The 26,541-nt window shown below is 45.1% G+C and overlaps 4 protein-coding genes across 4 annotated transcripts; 2 read left to right on the top strand and 2 right to left on the bottom strand.

Moving 5' to 3' along the window:
* Positions 1 to 7,600: 7,600 nt before the first annotated feature.
* Positions 7,601 to 9,910, top strand: J3458_019574 (uncharacterized protein; the record flags this gene model as incomplete). Its single annotated transcript, XM_007817662.2, has 4 exons — positions 7,601 to 7,672; positions 7,731 to 9,044; positions 9,100 to 9,330; positions 9,386 to 9,910. The coding sequence occupies 4 exons, from the start codon at positions 7,601 to 7,603 to the stop codon at positions 9,554 to 9,556; spliced, it is 1,788 nt and encodes a 595-aa protein (XP_007815853.2). The 3' UTR covers positions 9,557 to 9,910.
* Positions 9,911 to 11,658: 1,748 nt separating this feature from the next.
* On the bottom strand, positions 11,659 to 14,824 carry J3458_019573 (uncharacterized protein). Its single transcript, XM_066121566.1, has 5 exons — positions 13,856 to 14,824; positions 13,627 to 13,784; positions 13,198 to 13,567; positions 12,753 to 13,103; positions 11,659 to 12,679 (listed from the first exon to the last, which is right to left on the bottom strand). The coding sequence occupies exons 1-5, from the start codon at positions 14,692 to 14,694 to the stop codon at positions 11,863 to 11,865; spliced, it is 2,535 nt and encodes an 844-aa protein (XP_065973180.1). The 5' UTR covers positions 14,695 to 14,824; the 3' UTR covers positions 11,659 to 11,862.
* A 6,799-nt stretch (positions 14,825 to 21,623) lies between these two features.
* J3458_019572 (uncharacterized protein) lies at positions 21,624 to 22,601 on the bottom strand (the record flags this gene model as incomplete). The annotated part of the gene is made up of 1 exon (XM_066121565.1): positions 21,624 to 22,601. Exon 1 carries the CDS (start codon positions 22,041 to 22,043, stop codon positions 21,624 to 21,626), a length of 420 nt encoding a protein of 139 aa, XP_065973179.1. The 5' UTR covers positions 22,044 to 22,601.
* A 2,745-nt stretch (positions 22,602 to 25,346) lies between these two features.
* Positions 25,347 to 26,476, top strand: J3458_019571 (uncharacterized protein; the record flags this gene model as incomplete). The annotated part of the gene is made up of 5 exons (XM_066121564.1): positions 25,347 to 25,452; positions 25,505 to 25,697; positions 25,780 to 25,827; positions 25,885 to 26,156; positions 26,229 to 26,476. The coding sequence occupies 5 exons, from the start codon at positions 25,347 to 25,349 to the stop codon at positions 26,390 to 26,392; spliced, it is 783 nt and encodes a 260-aa protein (XP_065973178.1). The 3' UTR covers positions 26,393 to 26,476.
* Between the last annotated feature and the right edge of the window lie 65 nt (positions 26,477 to 26,541).

The raw sequence follows: 26,541 nt of genomic DNA, 5'->3' as shown, positions 1-26,541 counted from the left end.
TAAAAAATTAGAAAAAGAGTAGTATTTATATAAGCTATATAATCCCTTATTATACTACTTATATAGCTATTAATTATACGTAATATTAAAACCTAGAAACTATAAACCCTATAACTCTTATTTAAGAAGGCTATTTACTTAGCGTATATACGTACCTCTTATTAAACTTACTAGTAGTTATAATTTTCCTAGCTATTTACTTATAACACTTATTTTAACCCTAGTAACCCTAACTCGTCTAATAGTAATAATAATAAATAAAATAACTGCTATTTACTAGAACCTTTAAATAACCTAAGAATACCCTTAGAACTATAGGATAAACCGCTATTATAATTAAATTTATTAGCTTAGCTTATTAATTAATTTAAATTAACTAAATAAGTTAATTCTTTATACTAGAATAAACTATTAAACTTTAATAGCTAAAATACTAATAAGTTTTACTTTTAGTAAAAGACTATTATTATTTATATTAACTTTTACATGAAAAGCTTTTTAATAGATTAGGTTAAGACTAATTAAGTTAACTTACTTCTCTTAAATTAAGCTAAGATCTAGTATTAATAAAGAGAAAGATAGTTAAAAAGCTTAAAAGGTTTAAATACGTGAAATAATTTCTCTTAGACTATTTAATTAAGGTTTAAGGATATATTAAAGAAAGTAAGAAACTTAAGAAAGCTTAAGAAGCTTAAATATAATAATAATATTACCTAGTTTTTAACGTTCTTAATAGATTTTAATAAATTAGTTTAAATGTTTAGTATTACCCTTTAAAATTATATTATAAAAGCTTTACCTTAAAAGATTATTAAGCTTATATACTCTCTTTATAAAGGAAAACCTTAAATAAATAAGAACTTTATTAGTACCTTATAAAAGGCTAAAAAGGTTTACGAGAAGTTATTATTAAACCTTAATTATTTAAAAGTAAACTTAAAAAAAGATTTACTTACTTTAACTTTAAAGCGCTTAAAGTTAAGCTCTCTTAAATAATAATAATTATAAACTAGCTTTAAGAAAATATTAGGTTTATTAAAGGTATTCTTAAAGGATAATAAGCCTAATAAATTTAAAAAGGTATAATTATTATTAAAGAAAGCTATTAAAGGAATAAATAACACTCTTATTATTAAAAGAAAAAGAGATAGCGTTAAATATTAGTATTATAATTAAAATAATTATAAGGTAGTATTTTACTTTATAAAATAAGACCTTAAAGGTAATACCTTAGTAGTACTACTAGAAAGAAAGGTAACTATTATCTTTAAGAAGAAATAAAAGAAGAAAGAAAATAAGAAGAAAGTCTTTAAGCTAGCTAAATAACTATAAATTAGCGTAATTATTAAAGACCCTATTAAGTGCGGCTATATACTCCCTTTTAACTTAAAATTGAATTTTTAAAAGAGGCTCTTAACTTATTATTAAGAAAAAGACCCCTTAATAAAGATATTATAGCCTTACTCTTAAAAACAATAAAGGCTAAACGAATTAATCTTAAAACTAAGACTAATAGTTTAAATAATAATTCTTAATAGTAATTAAAAAAGAATAATATAAGTTTTACTTAATAATAGAAGCTCTCTTTTAGTAATATTAATTAAATTAGCCTAATAAGTAGATTTAAAAATTTATAAACGTTCTTAAAAAAAGACCCTATATAGGTTTAATAATTAGCTTAATAAGTCTAGTAATTATTATTATATAGAACTAGTTATTTTAAGGTACTAGAATAATTACTTTATAAGTCTTAGCTTTAAGCTTAGCGCTATAAGGGAAGATTATAATATAATTCTATTATATTAATAGCTAAAATAATATTAACCTACTAATCTATAGAACGATAAGAATAATATTCGCTTTATCTTTAAATACTATTATAAATACTACTTTAATTTAAAGTCTCTTAAGCTTATCTTTAATAATAGAATAATTATAGCTAAGAATACTATTAAAGCGGTTAAAGCTATAGTACTTAAGAAATTTAAAGCGTTTACCTTAATAATATTAAATAAGGTTACTTTATAGTTACTAGACTATTAACCTTAGGATTATTATATTAACCTAATAGAAGAATAAGTACTATTATAAGAACTCTTATATATTATAAGTGTAAGGGAACTTTAAGCCTTACGCTTATAGCTAAATAATATACTATAAATAAAACGAATTTAAAAGTTAATAGTATCTTATAGCGCTCTTATAATATCTATTAATAAAAAGAATTTAAAGAACCTCTTATAACTTATAATAGATTATAGAGGACTTAATAAGGTTATAATACTAGTAAGGCACTTAATCTTACTTATTTAAGAATTATAGGACCGCTTTTAAGGCGCTATTATATTCTTAAAACTTAACTTAAAGTCTAGCTTTAATCTTATTTATATTATAAAGAGTTATAAGTAAAAGATAGTATTTCGCTATAAATAGAGCTTATTTAAGTATATAATTATACTATTTAAACTAATAAACGTATTATTTATATTTTAGGCCTTAATAAATAGTATCTTTTAAAATCTTATTAATATAAGGGTTCTAATATATCTTAATAATATTCTTATTTACGTTAAGATAGTAAAAGAATATAATATAATTATTTAAGAAGTATTAAGACGCTTAATTAAGTATAAGCTTACTATAGCTTTATAAAGATACTATTAAAGAGTACTTAAAGTAGAATTTCTAGGGTATATTATTTTAATAAAAGATATCTTAATATCCCCTAATAAGACGCGTTATATAAGACTATAAGAACTACCTTAAAGTATTAAAGATATTTAGAAATTTATTGGATTTATTAACTTTTATCAATAATTTATTAAAGACTTCTTTAAAGTAATAAGATTATTAATTAACGCTTAACGTAGTTTAAAGGAATAGTTATTAATTTTAGAGATATAAGAAGCCTTTAAGCAGCTAAAAATCGCATTTTATTTAGCTTTTATACTTACCTACTTTAATTTAAACCTTTTATTATAGGTTAAGGTAAATACTTTAAATTTTATCTTAAGAGCTATATTATTATAAAAGCACTTTAATAGAAAATAGTATCTTATAGCCTTTTACTTAAGAAAACTATTCCCTATTAAGATAAACTACGAAATACACGATAAAGAGCTTTTAGCTATCGTTAATTTCTTTAAACGCTAGAGGTAATACTTAAAGAGAGCTATCTATTATATTAAAGTACTATTAAATTATTAGAACCTTAGTTACTTTACTATAATAAAGGTTTTTAATTAACGATAAGCTAAATAGGCCTAAGAGTTATTTATATATTAATTTATTATTAACTATTAATTAAGTAAGGCAAACCAGAAGACGAATATTCTATTAAGATTATTATAATACTAATCTAAGAAAGAGAAACGTAAAGACTAGCCTATAATAATAGTCTTATAATTTAAATATTTTAAATAAACTTTAAAACTTATATTAGCTATACTTTTAACCTTTAATTAATTATATAGCTTAATAGTAAAGGCTTAGCTACTTAAGTTTATTTAATAGGTAAAAGATACTACTTAAAATAACCTAGCTTACTTAAATAAGTTATTTAACCTATTAAAAGATATTATAGCTAATAATAGACTTTTTTACTAGAAAGGATAACTTTAAATACTAGACTTTAAGCTCTTATAATAAGGAATCCTAGAATTTAAGTATAATTTAAAAGTTACTAGATATTTTAGTATAAAAAAGATATTAGAATTAATTATAAGGAATTTCTAGTAGCTAGCTATAAAGCCTTATATTTAAAAGGGTATTTACGAATATTTAAAATGCTAAAGGAATAAGAACCTTTATTATATAACCTACGGCCTACTATAGCTTTTAAAGCTTTATTATAAGCCCTAGTAATTAATAGCTATAAACTTTATTATAAACCTTTTATTATTAAATAGCTGTAATTTTATATAAGTTATAATAGATCCCTTTATAAAGATAACCTATTTTATTCCCTTATAAAAAGATAAGAAAAAGATAAAGAATTTAATTTAAATCTTTATAAGGTTATATTAAAGGCTATATAAAGTCTCTTTAAATATTATATTAAACTAAGATTCTTGCTTTATAGTTTATTTATAGAAAGACTTTTTAAAGCTTATTAGAATTAAAAGCTAAATATTAATTACCTTTTATCCCTAAATAAATAGGTAAATAAAACGTATAAACTAAACTCTTAAAGTTTACCTTTAAGCGTTTATTAATTATAAAATATTAAACTAAAAGAACCTACTATTAATAGTAGAATTCGTATATAATAACGCGGTATTAATAACTACAAGTATATTACTATTTTACGCGAATTATAGGTTCTACCTAGTAGTTAATAACCCCCTTAAAGGGTAACTATATAACCTAGGTAATAGAATTTACTTCTATTAAATAATATAAGTATATAAGAAGGCTAAAAAGAGTTTTAATTAAAGTTAATAGAGAATAAAGAATTAAGCGAATAAAAAGCGTGTAAAGGCTTTAATTTATAAAGAAGAATAATTAGTAATATTAAATACTTATAATATTAAAATAAAGTAACCTACTAAGAAGCTAAATAAAAAGATACTTAAGCCCTTTAAGGTAATTAAGGTAATTTTCTTATTTATTATTAGATTAATATTATTAGTCTTTTAAAGAATTTATAATTTCTTTTATATCTTATTAATTAAGCCTTATTAAGAAGATTTTAATAGCTTAAATATAAGCTAGATTCTTAAAGAGATATTAATAGTTAAACTTAATTATTAGGTAAAGGTAATTATAGATTCTTAAAAGACTAATAATTATATTAAATATTTAATTAAGTGGGAAGAATAGCTTATAAAACGTTATTAAACTTAAAAACCTTATAAATACTTTATTAAAGAGAGCGTTTTATTATTATTATAATAATTTAAATTAAATTATTTAAATAAGCTATATAACTTAAGGGTTTAAATAGCTTTAAAAAGCTTAAAGTAAGCTTTTTTAAAAGAGAAGCTAATATTATACGATTAAAACTTAATAAAGCTTAACGCTAATATAAAACCTATAAGCTTACCTAAACTAAATACATAACGCACTTACCACCTTTAGTATCTCTATTCCTTTTATATATATATAATAGTTACCGCGCTCTTCATTTCTCTTAGGAAATTAAGGACCTTTAACACTATACCAGATTATCTCTGAATTGAGCCCTTGCTCTAAGCCCTCGTAATCGAGCCCTTGTCACAGCCGTCGGGTCGTACCCTTGGCTGCCCACCGTCCAGTATCGTGCATACTTTCCCGTCATTTATAACTGAACCTTAACTTAGGTATAACGACCACTCTCTAGCGTGTGCGCCGCACCTTTCCAGTGAGTACCAGCTGTTTTCTTGGACCTTATGAGAAACGGGCACGCTTTGCACTTGCACCCCCCTTTAACCGGGATTAGTGGTTATAGCGGGCCGCTATTGGCTGGGAGTTCAATAGTCTTTGGATTGTTTGCCTGTCTTAAGTTTGAGTAATCTTGAATATCCTTTAGAATAATGCTTAAAAGGTAATGCGTGTTTCATAGGTGATTAATCGCTTTATCTTCTAGTGTTATTAAGCGTTTACATTTTATATAAACCACTAGATTATAAGCTGCGCTTGTTTGAATGTGCTCCTTTATTATCGCTGTCCTTTCCACATGCTATAGACTGGTAAGCTGGAACACGGTTGTCCCGCTCCCTTAAGAATTCTCTTTTCTTGCTAGCCCCTTTTTCATATTCATCGCGTACTCCGACCCCAACTCTAACCCCGATCACGATACCTTAACCCTGAACTCTACCCGGAAATCAGTCTGAAAAACCCTGCCCCTTTACCCCACTCCCATCCAAATTTTGAGGGTATTCATCCTGAATACCCTCCTAGGGTACCCCCCTGAAGACATCCGGAATATGGCTGAGACTGGATTCCCCATTGTGATTGGAACGGGCCAATTTATTGTCACTCTAAGGAAGAGCCGGGGCTTATTACATCGGGTTGCCTGGGAAAAGAGAGTCTGCCGCTGCGATTGAGAGTATATTTGCGGGAGGGCGTGTGCTCCCAGGCTTTCTCATCCTTTCGGGGCAGATGCCGAGTGGTCATGGTGTGCCCAACCCCGTTCCAACAATCACAAGAACGCAACAATGAGTCAATAAGATTAAGAATAGATTATTACATAACCCATCGTGAAGCTGAATAACCCCAGTGTATGCAACATTCAGCGCCGATTTAGTTGCACACTCTCCCGCCAATCTATCACAGCCAACGCACAATACACACACTCCCGATATTCCGAGATTAACTCCCCTTTTACGTGACATTATGTAACGGATGATATATTTCACGGTTGTGCTGCGCACAGGCTGAAACTAGCTCCATGTCAAGCTTGCACCTTCGCATATGGCTTTGCTATGCGTCCTACGCGTACATGGCTCCGCGATGTGCTTGTAATTGGAGCCGCACCTTGGTCCAGATGTAGGCGGGTCGCGGCGTGAAGGGCCCATGAGTGAAGCAAAGTAGTAGAGTACCACATCGCGTAATGACGTCGTTCAGGTGATGGCCGTGCAACTCCGTCTAATCAAGTTATCCAATGCAGGGGGGCCGTTGAACTGCAACGACCCACCGTTCGAGCTGGGCATGCGATGCTTGGGCGAGGCTGAAAAGCGTAATACGCGTGTTCAAAAGTGTAATACGCGTGTTCGTAAACGCTCTTTCCAAGAGGCTGTCCATCAAATCCTCCACGTAGCGTAACGGCTCCGCAGCTATGTACATAGCTTACACTTTAATTTGGCCCATTCCACTAGTTACTGTATATTCAGGCTGAGCACAAGTGGGGACGGTATCTGCAAGCAACTTGTGTCAAACGGAAGCGGGCATCACCGCTAGATAGCACATGGGCCATGATCCTATAAACCGCGACTGAACGTCAGCCGGCTGGAAACACTGCATAACACCAGACGCACAATCATGGCTCTCACCCATTCTCAATAAGGGATTTAAACATAAAGTTATGGATAAAACCCATATTGTTTATAAAACACCAAGACCCCCTGTTCATAATATATCAAGCTACATGTAACAGGGACCGCCTAAATCCCTATAAAAAGCTCAAATGCCAAGCTTTCAGCTAACTCTACCATTAATTTACAAGCTAAAAATAATCCGCTAAAACGTGCTAAACACATCATCATACTACTAGTTAACAAGATCAACCAAAGACGTGGCGGAGTTATACCAGGGAAAAGCCCCACTGTAGTGTAGTGGCGCAAGTCTCTTCTTCACCATCATAGGATCAGGGCCACAAATGATGGTTGTAAAAGCCTTGATTCAGCCACGAAAGAGAGAATTGTGTGCGCCCCTTGATGGGGGCCGCTCGGCTCCACGATTCATGCCACGCGTTATTGTTGTGTCTGGTCGTGCGACAACCTGATGCGTCCCGCTCCACAGCCGTAGAAAAAGAGAGGCCGCAATCCTTGCGGCCTGAACGCCGGATCGTGAGCCCACTCACCGGTACCCGGCCGGGTGTATAAAAGTATACAAGGCCAGACTAACACGATCCTCAACCTTTCCTGGGAACATCACCGAAGTAGGTCAACGGGATTCCACGATGCTCCTGCTCAAATTGCCCTTGCTGTGGGCTGCCGTGTCTTCAACTGCAGCTGCACTGGAATGTAAATGTGTACGTTCTAAGCTTTCGAGAATAACAGCACATGTGAGGAGTTAACCAGATTCGATAGAAACCATCGGAATCATGCTGGCCTTCAGAGCTCGACTGGTCATCATTCAATAACTCCATCTCCGGCCGCCTGTTGAAGACAGTCCTCCCGGCTTCCGTCTGCTACAAATCAGATCCTCAGTACAACGCGGATCAATGCAGTGAGGTCGTTGCCAATTGGACAACAGCAGCTTTCCATAGCAATAACCCCGTCAGTCTTCATGGGCAGCAATGGGCGAACAACAGCTGCGATGCCGTCTATCCCAACGGCACGAGCCTCGGCGGCGACCCTCTCGCAGGTAGCAGGGGCTGCTCTCTTGGACGATACCCGCCTTACGTGGTGAATGCAACAGACGCTGCCGACGTGCAGGCGGCTGTCAAATTCGCCAAGAGGTGGAACTTGCGGCTCAATGTCAAGAACACGGGGCATGGATCATATCGAAGCGCAGCTCCCAACAGCCTCTCCATCTGGACACATAATCTCAAAGGCTTCACGTTCCACGAAAAGTTTACACCACAATGCGAATCCTCCAAAAAGCACTGCAATGGGGAGCCTCGAATGGCAGTCACTATTGGCGCGGGGGAGCAGGATGATGACCTTTTCCAAGCCGCGGCCAAGCACAATGCAGCGGTTGTCGGAGGCACGAATAAGGATGTTGGCTTCCTTGGATGGTCTCTCGGCGGCGGCCATGGCTGGCTTACCAGCGAGTTTGGCAACGGCGCGGATAACTATCTGGAGGCCAAGGTGGTCACACCCAACGGAGACCTCGTTGTTGCCAACGAAAACCGCAACTCGGATCTCTTCTGGGCACTGCGAGGAGGCGGAGGTGGCACCGTCGGTATAGTGATCGAGGCAACGATCAAAGCTTGGCCGATGCCGCAAGCTACCGTCTGGACGCTCTCCATTAACAACAAGAACACCAACTGTACGTCGTGTTGGTGGGACCTGATGGCCAGAGTACACAGCTATCTTCCAGATCTGAAGAAAGGCGGTTTCCAAGGCAACTACTACTTTTCTGGTCCTCCTAGCAGCGAAGCCCTCTCGTTCTTCGGCCTGTTCTTCCTGTACAATAAGCCGAACGGAACAGCCGAGTCCCTCATCAAGCCTTTGATGTCGTACCTAGGTACAGCAAATGAGACAGCAGACGCAGTATCCAAGTTGTCGTGGTCACCAAGCTGGATCGATGTATACAACAGTTTCCCAGACGTAGGGGGGGCTGGCGGCAGTGGCGGTGCTACAACCTCAAGGCTTTTGCCCGCCAGGTCACTGACCGAGGATCCTGAACTTCTCGCCAGAACATTGGAGCTTGTAGGGCCAAGTGCCACGCGGAGGAGGGTAAGTCGAGCTTCTGTATTGCATCCATGCAGCTGTACTAACACGGGATCATAAGGGTGGCATCTCGAGTTCATCCGTGTCTGGCTCAATGGCACTGAGCTCCGTCGATGTAGACAACGCGTTGCACCCAGCATGGAGAGAAGCAGTCGTCCATCTCGTCGTCTCCGAGAGCTGGAGAGACGATTTGCCGTATGCCCAGACGCGGGCAGTACAGGACGAGGTCACAAATGTGCTGGGTGCCGCATTGCGCCGTCTCGCTCCTGCAAGTGGAGCTTACCTGAACGAGGTATTTCACATGCCATACTTGACTTTGAAATGAGAGAACTAACCCCCTTTGCTAGGCCGATGCATACGAGCCCAACTGGGCAGACGCATTCTGGGGGCCAAAATATCCGAAGCTTCGAGCTATCAAGAAAAAGTATGACCCCAATGCTATGCTGTGGTGTCTTCGTTGCCCTGGCAGTGAAGACTGGTATGAAGACGTAGATGGAAGCCTCTGTCGCGTTCGGTAAATCTACATTCAACACCAACTCCAAGTACTGCGGGCTTCGTCTTGTATCATCGGTAAATACGGGTTATGTGCGATTCTTGTACCATTACAATTCAGTCTCATTCTCAACTAGTTATATGATGTCCGGGTCTAGATAGTCATTAGCGACACGAATCGTCGCCAGTGGGTGCTGGGTGCGTCTGCGGGAGTGTGCAAACGTCAACGTTGACCCGGAGCCTTGTTGCCGCCTGGGTGTGTCGTTCCTGGACCGTTTGGATACTGGCCTCTGAGCAACTAAACAAGCATTATTCGGCTTTTTAACCGGCATCATTCGCTAGTTTTAATTAAACCAAGTACCTTTTCATATAACTTTCACCATTAAAATACATGTTAAATTTCTCACAGCCACATGAAGCTATACTAGAAAAAAGGATGTAATCAAGGGCGCGCTAAGGTCATAATAAGCCGCAACTGTTAACCATAAACCGCACCCAAACCCACTCGACATTAAAGCGGGCACCAATAAGGCTGTGAAATCAAACAGACGTACGGAGTAAGCTTGACGGCAAAATCGTATGTGTGGGTTATTTGGCCCGATGTAGACTAGCGAATGATGCCCACTGCTGCAGCCACCTTGCTGAAGGCCCCAGTGATCGCCTGTGCAGCCACTATCTGCACCAGACTCTATTTAGCCACGCCAGTTCCTGCGCACCACAGGAGTGCATCCAGGTGCGACGATCGACACAAATAGTTCAAATCTTGTCTAGCCGTTCAAGGATATTCCACTGGAGCGGCTTGCTACTAGTCATGCCCGTGGCTTTGTCATCCGTTCGTCTGGCCCGCGTGGCTCAGTTTGTCTCGTTACCGGAAGGCCAGTCGATTGGAAGCAGTTCGCAAGTGCGCAATATGATGCATGCCACATCAAGGCATCGCGTAACTTCGTCCATGGAGCCGAGGTTGCCATGCCAACATCCCAGCATCAACTCGCCTAGTAACAGTTGTTCAACAGCAGGAAATCAAAAACTGGGTTATCGCAGCGAGGTTCTGGTTTCGGTCGGTCTTGGCACCGCTTGTACAGAAGCTTGTCTACTCTGTGTTGAGGGTTCCTCTGGCAGTCAACATGAATAGCTACCGCTGTGTATGTACACATGATACAACACGTATTGTGTTCAGTATATTCTCGATGAGTGGAAGCGAGGTGAAGCAGTTGAGTAACTGGAAGCGTCCGACTAACTTTTTATTCGAGAGAAGCAGGCTTTTATCATTTGGCACGGGCGTGACCCATTTGCCTGGGAAACCTAACACTTTACCTAACCGTCAGGCCGCTTCGGCTTGGTGCATTTTGGCGCTGTTGCTTATGTGCGCTTACTGGTCAACGGTACATTGGCCGTTTCAACATGGGAAACCACCCTGAGCATTCAGTGGGTAGCAGCTATCGTGGGCTGTTCACCAGGCAGCCGGAGCCGTAGCCTTGATGCATTCAATGCGACTCCCTGTTCGATTGCGTGTAGGGTTTGACTAACTGTCCACCGTCCAATTAATATAGTGCTGACCTGACCTTTTTCCAAACTCCATTCAGCGTATTAATATAACAGCATCGGTCTAAATCGTGCTTACAGTTGTCGGATAATGGTGCCTCTGTTGCCTGGCCACGCAACCGTTTTGCTGCCTGGGTCCTCGTTGCAGGGCGGAAACTCAAGACTTTAATACTTTCGAAATACTGCTGTTTACTTTTGAGAGACAGGAACCGAAATACCCTTTTGTCCACTTCCAATTTGTTTCTTGCCAGCTGGTACAGAGCAGGTGTGATACAATGTGGTTTCACAGCCTGTAACACACACTTTAGCCCGTAGCACTTTTAGAGCCCGGTTTGGCGTTTTCGTGAATGAGCGGCCGAAATCACGGCGTGCTATGATTCTTGCGCCCCTGATCTAATTCCATGCATGATGACTGGTTGGCTAGATTTTTATCCAACTGTACAAGGATCAAAGAAGAAGTATCAACTCTACACGGCCGTGCAAAACGGGATTAATTACGTGAAGTAAAATATAGTTTATACTAGTAACTTAGTAAAGTTAAATATAAACATATAATATATATATATATATTAAATTCTATATTAATAAGCTTTTGAGCATATATTTTAATAAACTTAATTTTTTGAAGAAAGTAATCAAGGTGAGTTTAGTGCAAAAGAGGGGTTTTTGACAGACCTTTAATACGACGCTGTAGTAGTAGGTCCTCGTCAGGTCGCCCAATCATTTGAATATAATGCTGGTTGCCTCTGTCGAGACCACGCAAGCATCGTTGCCTAGTGGTCACGAACGCCTACGATGTAGTTTTTGACGCCACAAAGGCATCAAACGCCTCGAGCACAGCGTCCTTCTTTAGTGCCAACCCAGCCTTCACTGCGTACGGTCCCTCGGCCCATATAGCTTCTTTCACCCTCTTGCTCGTATCCCTTTTGGCCGTGGCCCGCAAGCTCTGATAGACGCCTTGTCCAGAATACGTTACGATTCCCAGCGCACCGGAACTTAATTTGGCCCCAGAGTTCGCGAGTCCAATACCTGCGCCCTTGATGGCTCCCACGACTCCGCCTCGTTCAGCACCACGCACAGGCTCCATGACAAGGTCCCTGAAGCCTTCCACGACGCCGTGACTAAAGGATTTGGCGGCGACAACTCCACCTGATTTCCAGTCGGTTACACTCCCTGGTTCATATACTTGCCCGCCGTACAGCCTAGGCGCGTTACGCAAGCCCTCTGTAACGGCTAGAGGTAGGTCCAACAACATGCCCTTGGAGAAGGTCTTGAAGAAGTTTCCCACGCCAGAGGCAGACCCAATCATTGCTGCAGCAACGGCGTTTTTTTCGTCTTCAGTAGTATCAGGAGCCGTCTTTGGCAGAACAATAGCCGCGGACCGGCCGTAGACGTCGCCGTCGGAAGATGCGAATTTCGGGACGTGACCTGTTTCCACAGCGGCTTGCTTTCTTTCCGCCCTGGAATTGCCCAGAACCTCCAACGGCTTTAGTACTATATTAGCGGCCGACGTGACCATTCCTGTTCCCGTAGTCGCCAAAGAAGACGCGGCCGCTGTGACTGGGTCCCATCTGCGATTGCTAATGTGGATGGGATTCGAGCGGTATCTGAAATGTCATGTAAGTCTCTCTGTCCGGTCTCGGTGAGCTGACGCTGAAACGAAATTCTCATCTCATTTACCTATTGAGATTGCCTTTGGCAATGCGTCCAGCGTCAACCAGAATCTCGGCTGCTCCCTTGGATAACCTGTATTGAAGGCCCTTGTTCTTGCAGAGCCATGAAGCAGGGAGACTAGGCACCACGTCACAGCGCATCTTGTTCAGGGGCAAGTTGGCGTGGAACGAGGCTACGGCCCGGCGGACTCCGCACTCGGACTTCATCTTGGCAGCTATGGCTTCTGATGCCTCTGCAGCCTCTGGTGTCAGGCAGAATCGGATGGCGTTGGCAAGGTTGGTCGCGTTGAGCTGCTGAGCAGGAATAGGTTCAGGACCGGCGCCGGCTGCTGCAACCATGGCGCCCCAAAACGGCTGACTTGCAGGTGTTAGCAAGGCTAATTTTTCGGCAAAGCTTCCATGTTTCTCTACAATACGGGGGGTTGCCAGATTAAAGAGGCCATGGCACTTACTCTCCAAAAAATGGGACAATTGCTGTCGGTCGACCGTTGAGCAGACCGCAAGCTGTAGTACCAGCGCCTCCATGGTGTACAACAGCGCAGACATGTTTGAACAGCCACTCATGTGGACAATCGCCGAGGTAGAAAATGTTTTCGCTCTCCGGTTGGTTCTGACCCAGTTTGCTCCACCCTTTGGACACAATTGCCCGTACGCCGACATCTTCAACGGCCTGAACAATCACTTGGGTCAACTTTTCGGGGTCTTCGACGACAATGCTCCCAAAGCCAATGTACACGGGTCGCGGCCCGTTTCGCAGGAATTTTTCCAAGTCACCAGGGGGGGTGTATGTCGGCTCATCGCGAAAGAAGAAGCCACAAACGTCTGCAAAGTTTCAGATAGGGTAAAAGAAAAAAAAAATTAAAAAAAGGGCTTCGACTTACCGACATGCTCGGGCCAATCATCTGGCTTGGGAACTAGTGACGGTGACCAACAGTAAGTGAACGGTATCTCGAGCGTTTCTGCAAGACAAGGTCCTTCCGAGAAAGGGACTGGCTCCAGGTCAAGCGTTCTTCTCCAGGCATTAATTACGTCTTGAAGGCTGCTTTTGGATCAGTACACAGGACACTTTCTCGTCGGGGGTTTAGAGTCAAACGCCATTCAATCACCTACCCCTGCCACGTGAGCCATTCCACTGCCACATAGGATAAGTAATTTGCCATTTTCGGTGGTGTCTTGGATTCACCATGCATATTAGCCAGCGGGTGGCAGAATGCCGTAGTGCTAGTCCAAGGCATCGTGAACATCAAATGCAGCGGTACACCGAGAGCTTGTGCGCAGTGAATATGTGCAAAGCTCGGGGGATTAGCAATAATGGCATCTGCGACGAACGGATCCGACGTAGTTGGGTCAGGCTGAATGCAGGAGCTCCAGAACCCCCGAAGAAGAGTCTCAACCATCTTCCGCTTCTTCTGGACATCACCGCTCGTGAGGCTCTCCATACTCGGTATCAAGCCGGGGTTTTTGACCATGTATGCCATGAGCTCGGCCGGGTCACCGCCGACGGGGAAGAATTCGAGACCAGCATCTTTGACGAATTTGCCGAAAACGTCATGCGACGCGAGACGAACTCGGTGATGATGCCGCTGGAGTTCTTGGCCAAGTGCGACAAATGGCTGTACGTCTCCACGGCTTCCAACAACTTGTATGACGATATTGAGGCGAAGGGACTCTGGGCCTTGCTCGGTGTACGGTGGAGGACGCTCGACAGGGGGAGCTGGTTTGGTGTTTTGTCGAGGGGTGCTTGGGATGAAGTAAGATAGGCGTCGACAGAGGCCAGAATCGAGTTTGATGTCAACACGGCCACTCTCAAAATTGGTGCTGACGTGGCCATGGATTGCCGCGTTCAATGATTCCACGTCATGATTTTTTTTTTGGTTCGTTGCTGTGTGTTTGAGAGCCAACTGTTGAGCTTTCGCCTCCCGGATAGTTGTGTGTTGTCTCGTAAACATGGCTCAAAGAAACATCGCTCAAGTCACCACCATTCGTAGCCTGGTCAAGGTCAGCGGCATGTAGCGGCGGCATTGTCAATGTCGTTTTCGTGGGCAATCGCACGAATAAGTCAAATAAGTCACTCTTCTCCTAGGACCGCTAGAAGAACCTTATGAACAAGTGGTGGTGGTGCGCCAAGGATAACTATTTAATCCCTTTGCATTTGCTAAGGTGCCGCCTGTGTATCTACTCCAGAGTACCCTTGTCAAGTATTTCTACCTGTACTAGACCTAATAAGCCTAATAAAATACTGCTAAGAGGTATGTACCAGGGACGACCAAGAGTACTTTTATTATCACGATAAGTACTTGAGTATATATGTACTTACCTAACACTTCATTCGAATTCTCATTGGATATTATCCCGGAAAGGGACCTCACTAACACCTTAACACATTCAAAGCACGAACGTGGGCGCCTGGTCGCTGATTGCTCGTGCCACCCCCCCCTCCCATCCGAAACAAATTTTTTTTGGGTCGCGACTTCGCTCTCAAAGAGGCACTCAACAATACGCGCCATGGCCCATGTCAGACAACTTGAGGGTCGAAAAAAGATCGAGTATAATGGCGCCTTCGGCACCAACTATGTTGAATGAGAATTGTCCAAGGAGCAAGAACTTCATAAGAGCTACACGGGAACCGTGCAGCTCTTATTCACAAAAGAAACTTTTGATTCAGCCGAAGGCTGACTCTACATTAATCCATAAGTTTTCCGAATAATGAGGGTTTGGTGCAGGCTTGACAAATAAGTTTCTATTGGTCCAAATTTTGTATGGGAAATCGCGAAAGAAGGCTGGATTGGTTGGTGGCTCTAGAAAAGTGGGTAAAGGACAGCCACCGTCTGTCGGTGCTTCTTTGTTTACTTCTCTGTTTACAATCGTTTACAATCGTTTACAATCGTTTACAATCGCTAAATTTGCCCAGCGATCTGTTCGTTTGCTTGGCCAGCAGCCTTTCTTCCATTATTGAAACAGATGTACCGCATGGTTGGGTATGGATTATGATTCTAGGGGTAATATTAGTCCTAGATCTGAATTGGCAGTCCATTGCCCGTCTTGCGACCGAACAAAATCACCAAGTAATTTCGTTAGCAGGAGGAAATCTGCCAATCCAACTACAACCTGTCTGGAATGCCGGGACCACCGCAATTCCGAGGTAACTGACACCATTGATATACTATATATGCCTCCCTAACCTGATCAAGCGTGCCAGGTCCAAAGGTGCCGTCCTTGCATTGAGAAAGCTGGCTGTCCGTCCTACCTCAGCTGAGAGATCTGCCCCGAAAAGAACCGACAGAGACGCTGGCCTATCGCCTCCTAACCAGAGATCTGGAACCCAACCTACATCGCCAGAGAAGCTACGGCAACAACATACAGCTAGGAGTTTGTTCGGAGAGCCAGGCAGCCAGCCGCAGATAGTGCTGGGGACGCCGATCCCACCAACCCAAGCGAGCTCGCGGCTCTTCCGGGCTCTAGCTCCCTCACCGCCTGTGCCGCCCTCGACCGATCCTGTCGCCTCACATTCTGATCCATCTACTGTCCGAAGCAGCACGACTGGTGTGGACTACTCTTACCTGGCTGTTAGGTTCCACAAGGGCGGGAAGGACTCGCAAGATGATGCCTCCAAGGCCGGCGCCAGGGCCAAGCAGGCCACTATTCGGCGCGACCATCGTTCACGACGCCGTGCAGGGGAGGCTGTGTCACTAACTCCCACAATCTCTCAACTCGGCGTCTTTGAAGGTTCTGATGGTCCTGGAGAAGGTATCCTTGTGCTGTGGTCCCGGCAGTTTGTTCAAGCTAACCACGGAACGTAGCTGGGAGTCAAGATCGACTACAGGCAAATGAGCTCCCAGATGGGGATGGAATGACCAAGGAAGCGGATGACAGGGGACAGTTCTCTGAATCTGATGTTGACGTCGAGGACTATTTCAACTTGCTGCTTTCACCTGCTCGACCACGGAAGTACCTCGAACACCTAGGGGTAGAGTCTGATTCCGATCTAGGGGACGAAGACGGGAACGATAATAGCAATGCCTTGGACGAAAGCCCTCTTCGCTATTGCTCGCGGCAGCCTTCCAGAAAGTCAGGGCCTCGTCGCCGTGCTCGCCGTGGTCCTGCCCCTGGTACAGGAGGGCGGCCAAAAAAATCTCAAAGGCAAACTCGATCGTCGGGGCCGCCACGACGGTACCGGAGTCCAGTGATGATTCCACCTGAAGAATCGGCCGTATTTCACGCACAAGATCCGGTGTGGAATGGGGACCTGGACGCTTGCGCCTTGACCTGTCGTGATAAAGCAATCCTCCGTGAGTTCTGGACAAAGCTGGACAATGACCAAATGCAATTTTGTGGTCGATGTCAAGAGCGTTGGTTCCAGATGAAGATCGATTCTGATGGCATTTGTGCGCGTTGCTGTCGAAAGGATGATAAACGCGGCCCTGAAGAGCCGTACTTCTTCTCTGTGGACAACCAGTTGGATTTTGGCTCCGTACCGACTCAATTGCCTCAGCTTACACCTACTGAAGAGTCTTTAATAGGCCGTGTTCACGTCCACGTGAATATTATGCTTGTGCGGGGCCAGCAGTACAAATATCGGGGACATGTTGTTCACTTTCTCCGCGAGGTTGGCTTGGTGTACAACCAACTCCCGCTTTTGCCGCGGGAGTTGAACACTGTATTACTCCGTCCTTCCAATACGTCGTCCCATGCAAACCTTAGCCGGCAATTCACCCGCCAGTTCCGTGTACGCCGCCAGCCAGTTGCCATATGGCTTAACTACCTCCGGCGCCATCATCCTGGCTATCGATGCATCGTCATCGACGAAGAGCGGCTGAGTCAATTGCCTCAAGATGGCAATGTCCTGGACGACATCCCCCAGAGCCAGGTGGAGGCTGCCGAAGTTGGACCCGAGGAAGATGAGGAGGCAGAACCGGACCTGGAGGACGAGGCTGCGGTGCCGGACCTTTTGGCCAAGGACACGGAGCTCGATGCTCTGCGGTCTATTCTTGCCGGAGAACCAGAAGCTGAACCAAGGCTTTCCACAAGCTTCCAGGAGCAGGTGCAGCACGAGCTGCAGCTTCCGAATATACGGCGCACACCCATTAATGAGTTCAATCGCTCTCATGCCCTACTCTCCTTAGCTTTTCCCTGCCTCTTTCCTGACGGGAGAGCCGACTTTGTTGAGCCTCGGCTACGGTCAATCGACTACAAGGACTACATCGAGCACGCGATGCGCTGGCATGACGGGCGTTTTGCACGCCACCCGACCTTCCGCTTCGTCGCCTTCAATACTCTGATGCGGTCACAGGCCCGTGCACGGTCCAAATTCTTCGTGAAGCAACACGATGGTAGTCATGAACCGCTCACACGGGAGCAGCTTGTTCAGGCACTGGAGCACAGCGAGGACCCTGAGGCGCAGGTGCTAATCAACTCAATCACAAGACATGCGGTACCTATTCGCGGCACGCGCCCCTTCTGGAACAGGAAGAGGCAGGACCTCGAGGCCTATGCCTACAACCTTGGATGTCCTGGTGCATTCATCACATTCAGCCCGGCAGATTTACACTGGCGGAGTCTCTACCAGCACATGCCCCGATATGATGAATGGCTGGCTGCGTCCGAGTCCGAGAGGATGGGTCTCTCGCGCCAACTTTTGCGTCAGAATCCTCACATTGCTGCTTTCCATTTCTACCGCCGATACTGTTTCTTTCGAGATATCGTGTTAAGCAAGAAGTTCAACATTACGGATTACTGGGATCGGTATGAATGGCAAGGGCGTGGCAGTCCGCACAACCATGGCCTGTACTGGATGGAGAATTGCCCAAGAGTCGACATGGTGGATGAAGCCGCTCGTGATGTTTTTGCACGCACGTGGGGATTCCACATCACTGCCATTAATCCTGAGCCGACTAGGACTATGCCCCAGGGTGAGGGTAACCCCCTGAGCGTAGATCCACTGAGTACAGAACTGACATTCCTGCGTCTCTCACAAATCGTCAACCGCTGCCAGCGCCACAGATGCAATACCACATACTGCTTACGCGTAAGGAAGAGAACCGTTGATCTGGCGAGGGATATGGAAGGCGCTGCTGCAGATATCGAGGCGGCCAATGCGGCCAATCCAGAGCGGGAGTGTCGTTTTGACTTTCCTCGTGCCTTGCGGGAGCTGGCCGCAGTGATCAGGAAGGAAGGCAAGTCGTACTATGTCTTCGAGGCGGCGCGGAATGACAACCTCATGAATCACTTCAATCCCGCCATTATACTAGGCTGGCTAGCCAATATCGACATATCTCCTTGCACCAGCCTACAGGCGGTTATTACGTACGCTGCCAAGTATTGCAGCAAATCTGAGAAGAAGACTGAGCCTTACTGTAAGCTTGCAGACCAGGTTTTGCCGCACACGGCACACCTTCAGCCGCTATTATCCTTCTCCTCTCGCCTGATGAATAAGCTGATTGCCGAGAGAGATTACTCGGCGCAGGAGATTTCCCATCTTCTCCTTAACATTCCTCTGCAGGAAGGCACGCGGATGGTGGTCTCTGTCGACTGCCGTCCTTTGGAGCAACATGCACGTTCGTATCGCGTGGATGAAGATGTCAACGAGACCGTCGGCAGCTACAGGAGGTATCTCGAGAGAAATGACCAGCACGAGGATGCAACTTACCTCGAGTACCTGCAATCGTATAATCTCAAGACGTGGAGGAGACTCGCTGCCAACGCGAAGAAGAGAGTCCTGTCTTACTTTCCTCGATACAGGTCCGTGGAGGCATCTCCCCAGTTTGGTGACTTCTGCCGTGTTAAATTGATGATGGCTCATCCGCATCGCTCTCCAGAGGAGTTGCTCACCGTGGGCGGGCAGCGGTTCGATTCCTTCGCGGCTGCGTACAGGTTTTGCAGAGAGCAGCACCGTGACACCCATGCGGACGATCATTATGGGGAGCCAGATACAAATGAATTGAGGGCTGAGGACGACGAATTTGAGCTTGAGGTCCATGAAGAGCCCATTGTGGATGAAGACTGGCATGAACTCGCCCGCATGCTTCCCGACCGCCCGCTGGAGGAAGAGGATATCGACATGCTCGGCCGCCGAGACATCGACATCAATTATGATTGGACCCCTCACGTTGGACGGTATACTGATGACGGTATTCTCAAGGGCGACTACTGGAAGCAACGCAAGGCGGCAAACCGCCTTGACCTTGATGTGGATCATCAGCCCTTGGAAGCTCGAGATTCCCTAAACCGGGATCAGCGCTTAGTATACGATACCGTGATGGACCACTTCCTGAATCAGGAACCCTCTCAGTTGCTGCTCCATGTGGATGGTGGAGGTGGTACCGGGAAGTCATACCTCATTAATTTGCTCTCCGCGCACCTCCAAGCCGCTGCTGCCGGGAGAGGGACACCTGTTTGGCGTGCCGCGCCCACTGGCGTCGCGGGAAATCAGATATCGGGCACTACTTTGCACTCCCTGTTACACCTTCCAATCAACAAGGACTTCAAGCCCCTCTCGCCCACTGACATGGCCCAGCTCCAGAAGAAGCTGAAGGACATCAACTACCTGATCATCGATGAGAAGAGCATGCTGGGACTGCGACAGCTTTCTTGGATCGATGACCGCCTGCGCGAGGCGTTCCCGAGTAGGAATGAGGAGTTCTTTGGTAGTCTTAACATCCTTCTGGTTGGCGACTTCTTCCAGCTTCCACCCGTGCTACAGAAGCCGCTCTATTACGATAAAGAGGTGCAGGGAGTGGAGATCAAAGGCAGGAACGCATATAGACGCTTCGATAAATCAGTCTTCTTGAAGGTTGTCCAACGGCAACGGGGCGACGATCAGAAGGCGTTTCGCACAGCTCTCGAGGAATTGCGGCTCCTCCAACTGTCAGTCGAGTCCTGGAAACTCCTTTCCGGTCGAGTACAGGCGAAGCTAGATGATCTGGAGGTCGCCAGGTTCGCCAACGCCTTGCGAGTATACGCCACGAAAGATAGGGTGAACGAATATAACCACTACCACCTCGACCGCCTCGGCCGGCCAGTCATTCAGGTCAAGGCTAAGAATGTCGGCCTTGGCGCGGCTGCGGCGCCTGATGACAAGGCGGGCAACCTTGCGAAGCAGATCCCTATATGCATTGGCGCCCGTCTGATGCTGACATCTAACCTTTGGCAGCCAGTTGGTCTCTGCAACGGCGCTCGCGGTACCGTTTACGATATCGGCTGGGCACCGGGGGCTGACCCAGTCCAAGACCCTCCCTGTGTTATCATGATGGAGTTTGACAAGTACAGTGGACCTGTGTTCCTGACCACCGCTGATGGCAGAAAGATTGTCCCGATTCTCCCAGTAGACAGGGACTTCCTCATCGGAAGCACTCTCTGCACTCGCACGCAGTTTCCCCTGATCGTATGCTACGCCATTACGGTTCACAAGTCGCAGAGCATCACTGAAGATGTCATCGTGACAGATCTCTCCTGTCGGGACTTTCAGACTGGTTTAAGCTACGTAGCTGTCTCTCGCGTAAAAACGCTCCAGGGCTTGATGCTGGATGCGCCCTTTGATCGTGGTCATCTGTTTTACGAGTCTCCACCAGAGGGTATGAAGATGAAGATGAGGGATGAGCGGCATAGAAGACGACAGGTCCTTACACGGAATCCATATAGGTCAGACCACGGCTCTGCATAACTAGATAGCTAGCTAAATGTAATGGCTTAATAGTTGCTTGGCCCAAGGACTCCCAGCCTTCGGATGATCGTACCCCTTGCACCCACAGCTCTAACGTGCAAGGGGTGGCGTAGTATTTTAGTTTAGGTTATTGCAGCTGCCGTCTCAGTTTTCATGAGGTACGATCAGGGTAGGCCTGATATGCGACACGCCATCTACACCTATATATCAAACTAACCTCTACGCAGATGCATGCCTTCCACCACCATTGGAGTCGACTATATACAATGTTTCCAGGGCGCCTTCTCGGCGCCTTTTCCTAGCCGCTTTTGCTGCAGCTTCAAAGGCTCTCTCCATCGCATCATAACGTCTCGTAGCCGCCCGTTCTGGCATATGCCTATCAGCTTCCTCGTCCTGATGATCAGACTGACGGACCATCTTACGCCCCCCGGCACTGTAGTAAGGCTCCCGAATAAACCGATCCATCTCGCCCTTCAGAGCCAGCTGCAACTCGCCTAGGGCAAACAGTATTTTACAAACGACGAGCTGAGTCTTGAATGGATTCAGCACTTCGATAAACATACCGCCGGGAAAGAGGACCGGGCAGGACAGACCGCTCATTATCGATGGTCGCGGCTCACACCATACGGCGGAATCCATCCAATACGCATAAGATCACGACATTATATTGGTCGGCTAGCTAGTGTCAATATACCCAGCTTGGACCATTACAGAACGCACTTCGGTGGACGGCCCCGGCAAGAATCAGAAACGCTGGCACAACTAAGCCGCCTGCAGAGATAGCTTCAATCGACGTAGCAGACTCTCTGTTAGTAGGAAGGTCGAGGTAGGACGCTCTAGATCGCTCAGTGGCGGCCATTCGGCATTTCCCAACCCCAATCTCCAGATATCTGAGTCGACAATCACATGCTCACATATACAATCGTGAAGCCGTTCAAAATAGGTCGTTTTCCTCCACGCTCTCAGCATTCTGGAGGCTGGATCCTGAATCTCTGGGAGGAGACAGAATACTTGTGACGTTTGATAAAGTGGTCAACCCACTTTGGCCCAACAACAGCGGGTTGAGGGTCTCCTCAATAGACTTGCGCAAAATCAGATTTGCAGCTTCCTTGATGAATTCTCTCCGGATAGAAAGATCCATCTTGTCTAGACGATTAGTATACCTACAAAAAGCAACCTCTTCGTGTTCTGTCAGCCATGCGTTGCTTGCATGTCGGCCCTTTTAGGTGGTACTCCCGAATGACGACGGCGTAAACTGTCAAGATCAAGTCGCTCATTCATTCAAGCATAATGTTGCCTTTGTCAAGAATACGCAAGCATTACTGCTGGGCAGTACGTTCCTGTATTTCTGATCGTAGCTGGGCGAGTGCATATGGCGCAATGGTACACCCAGCCACGGCCATCGTCCCAACCCCAACTAGCTATACAAACGACCAAGTGGGCTTAGGATGGCTGAAACGCTTCAACAAGCACACAGCGAAGAAGACAGTGCGCAAGAAGCGCCTTCTCATCCTTAACGGTCATAGCTCACACTACACCAAGGGATTTATTACATACTGCGATGCCAACGATATTGTTCCCTTTGGATTACCTCCAAATCTGACACACATACTCAACCACTAGATGTTGTGGTCTTCCAGCCATTAAAAGACTAGCACGCAAAGGCGCTTATTATCAAGGTTAAAGATAGGCTTATTAAGAAAGCTTGAATTTGGCCCTTTAGCCCATAACCAGTCCCCAAATTCTAGAGTCACGCCAAGCAAAGGAGACGCCGTCGCCTCCTTTGAGCTCGAGAAGTCTCCATTCATCGCCTTTTTCCACGCTTTTGACTCTTGGACAGATGAACAAGGTGGCCGATAAATTGGACGGTTTCCTTGGAGAAGACCAGCACCTGGACCCGGAGTTTACACACGATATTGGTCGGTTTATCAGAAGGCAATCAAGATGGTCAAACCAAGGATATTTGAAACAGCCAAAGCTGCACGTAAATGGAGGATGTCTGGAAAGTTGAATCCAGCTGTAGTACGGAGTATACGAGTCTGGATTATTCCCCAGGGCGTTAAAAGAGATTCCAACATTCACGGTTCGAACAAGTGGCTCTATCGGTGGTGTCCACTGGTGGCTGTTTGGTGGGATCACCGTGTGTTCACCCCGTCAGAGCTTCGCCGTCGGGTCAAATCTCACCGAAATGTTTGCTGCTTGCACACCCTGTTGCACGAACCCGTCCACGCACTGAGCGATAGATCGGCGTTGGGACCCTGGTGGCGACAATCCCCTCGGTTGTGTTAAGGCTGCAAGCAGGTCACTTGGACCCACATTAATCGACTGCAGCTAGGTACCTCAAGTGACCGCTAGTCGCGTTAAGGGTGCGATGTGTGTGATGTAGCTCTTTGTAACTCGGATGCTTGCTGGGACTTCTATCATAGTGTAATTTAGGTGTGGAATTAAGTACCCTTCAAATCCGGCTTCTAATTGGATGAAAATCCCTACCGGTACAAGCTTGCAGCCTTAACACAACCGAGGGGATAGGGTCTGGTCTGGTAGCATTCCCAAGGCAATGAAGAAATCACGCTGCGAATTGGCGTCCTGGAAGTCTGAGGCGACCTCCGACCGAGGTCTTCTGGCTGGGAGGCTAGACGGGCATGACTCTTGTCACTTCTGATTGGTCCGGCATTCTCTTGGCCCACAGGTCAAGTACTTGCTGGCAAAATCACCACAACCTCGTCGATGACAGGGGACTGCGGGCACGCTTTCTACCCCATCATTTTGTAGGCTCGCGTTCCGTATCACCATCTTTGTACTGTGAATCAGTAATTTGTACAACAATTGCTTAAAAAGAGCGAAATCGCCACAAGATACATGGTCTGCGAATTTCTCGTTGCGTCCCGCGTCCACTGTAGCGCACACCTGTTGTCTTCCCAGCCCCAAGGACTGTAGAAGACCGGCCCGTTCCCCGCTAGGTTCAGGTTTCAATCTGACTACTCGTCAGTGCGATGGTTTCTTGCGACCATGTGGTTGCTGTGTGGTCCCTAGGACGATATACACAGAAGTGGGGTGAGATGGCTTAAGTACTTGGGGCTGGGGTGGCAGAATCCAACCAGACGTATTCTAACAGGAACAAAAACCAATCAGAAGTGGTAAGAGTCATTCATGCCCATGCAGCCAAATTATCATGCCCCTGTAGGAATTCCCTTGCCAAGACCCAAGACGGGTGCTCTAGTGACCGCCAACTTGATTAACTGGTGCGCGAAGCCACTCAATTCCCGTAGGAAGTCTTACCAACGGTGCACAGATCTGGCGTTTCACCGTAAGAACCCTTTGACGTATTTGTGAGGTAACATTGAACGTTTATTCCGCCTCGTCCGCCGCTGAAAGTTTGGCCGGGACCCTATGAGGGTTTCAAGAGGACGTATACGCGTATTTAGCCGGAAGCTAATTGTCAGGGCTAGCAGAAACCGTGTTTGTGTTAGAAGTACGGTGTGGAGTCTAGCATGAAGAGGCGTGTCTACACTTCTTGTTCCTCTCTCGTCTTCCATTTTCTTGTGGCGTGGAAGTCTTCTGCTTTTCGCCGCATTGGTCGCATATGCTCGCCAATCCAACAAACCAAGGCGGTCGGTCGCATGTACAGGAATAGCAAGACAGGGCCATGGCGTAAAGTGATTGCGCTCATACCTCACCAGCATATTCGATTATGCTCCCGAATTCCGCGTATTCGGATCGGTCTAACCCACAAACTACGCGTATGTCTCCAATGGACATTTGTTATCAACTACCGACGAATAGGCCAGCTTGGTACGAGGAATCGGCAAGGGGCTCTGTGCAACTTGTTTTACTAAGCCATAAAATCAGCCATGTACATATATACCACAAAGTTATGAACCTTAGGTGAAGATGAGCATCGAATAGCCAACATTCAACTTCAGCAGTTATCAAGTTTTCAAAATGAAAGGCTCTTTTGGTTTGGCCGTTGCAGCTTTGTTAAGCATCGCTATAGCGAAGTGCCACTCTTCGTTTATTCCTGAATGGCACCCCCCTACGGCTAGTGACTGTCTGTTCGGCCTTGCCTACTATCGTAACTGTGTTGCTGATGTGGAAAATAGTCAGAGGACCTTGCCCTATGATGAACACCTTGGCGAATCACGGGTTTCTTCCTCGGGACGGGAGAAATATTACGAGAGATGCAGTCGTTCACGCCATGTCGGCAGCACTTAACTTCGATGAAGCTCTCGCCGACGTCATGTTCGAGCAAGCTATCGTAGCGAATCCTGAGCAAAATGCCACTTTCTTTACTCTGTGTGTCTTTATTCCCTTGTTTTGTTCTCAATCTAACGACCTGAGCATATTCTGATATGCCATGCTAACTTTCCTCATCTAGGGATCATCTCAACCGACACAACGTCTTGGAACACGATGCAAGCTTAAGGTAAGCGTTTTTTCACTCGCATCTACAGTGTTTACTAGTTAACTGTTGAAAATATAGCCGGAGTGATGCTTTTTTCGGTAATAACCACATCTTCAACCAGACTGTTTTCAACTCGACCTTGACATACTGGACTGGTCCGGTTCTCAATGCCAACATGCTGGCAAATAGCAAGTTAGCCCGACAAGTTGACTCCAGAGCTTTTAATCCTACATACACCTTTACTGCGAAAACCGAAGACTTCAGTCTAGGGGAGGTCGCCGCACCGGTAATAGCATTTGGGAATATCCAAGACGCAACAGTGCGCAGAGATTTAGTCGAGTACTTCTTTGGTGAGCAAACTCTCATGTTCTTCGAAGGTTATTGAAGCTCCTCTCGACTGACTAGCCCATGTAACACAACAGTGAATGAGCGTCTTCCTGCAGAGTTGGGGTGGGCCAGAAAGACTGAGCTCGTGAAACTGCAGGATATTCTTCACGTGTCAAATATCATACGAAATGCAACTAGTCTCATCACTGGGGAGTTATCCCTGTCTTCGGGGCGTCGAGACCTTCACGCAGGAACTTGAGCAACCGACTTTTGCTGATTGTGAAGCTTACCCGCAAGGGTGGTTATAGGGGAACGGCCCACTTTAGGACCTAGATAACTCGAGTTTGAGCTTCCATTTAAAGCTCTTAGTCTCCTTGTAAAATATAATTGCTTTATCCAAGTCACACT

Source organism: Metarhizium acridum (assembly GCF_019434415.1).
Source record: "Metarhizium acridum strain ARSEF 324 chromosome Unknown scaffold_568, whole genome shotgun sequence".
NCBI lineage: Eukaryota > Fungi > Ascomycota > Sordariomycetes > Hypocreales > Clavicipitaceae > Metarhizium > Metarhizium acridum.
This window is presented reverse-complemented; position numbering and strand designations above follow the sequence as displayed.

What these genes read in the sequence shown, in the direction of transcription:
- J3458_019573 (XM_066121566.1), bottom strand. Translation starts at nt 14,694, where the DNA reads ATGTTTACGAGACAACACACAACTATCCGGGAGGCGAAAGCTCAACAG. An exon ending in TGATTGGCCCGAGCATGTCG is followed by an intron (nt 13,568 to 13,626) that starts GTAAGTCGAAGC and finishes GAAACTTTGCAG; the next exon opens with ACGTTTGTGGCTTCTTCTTT. An exon ending in ATTGTCCCATTTTTTGGAGA is followed by an intron (nt 13,104 to 13,197) that starts GTAAGTGCCATG and finishes AACACCTGCAAG; the next exon opens with TCAGCCGTTTTGGGGCGCCA.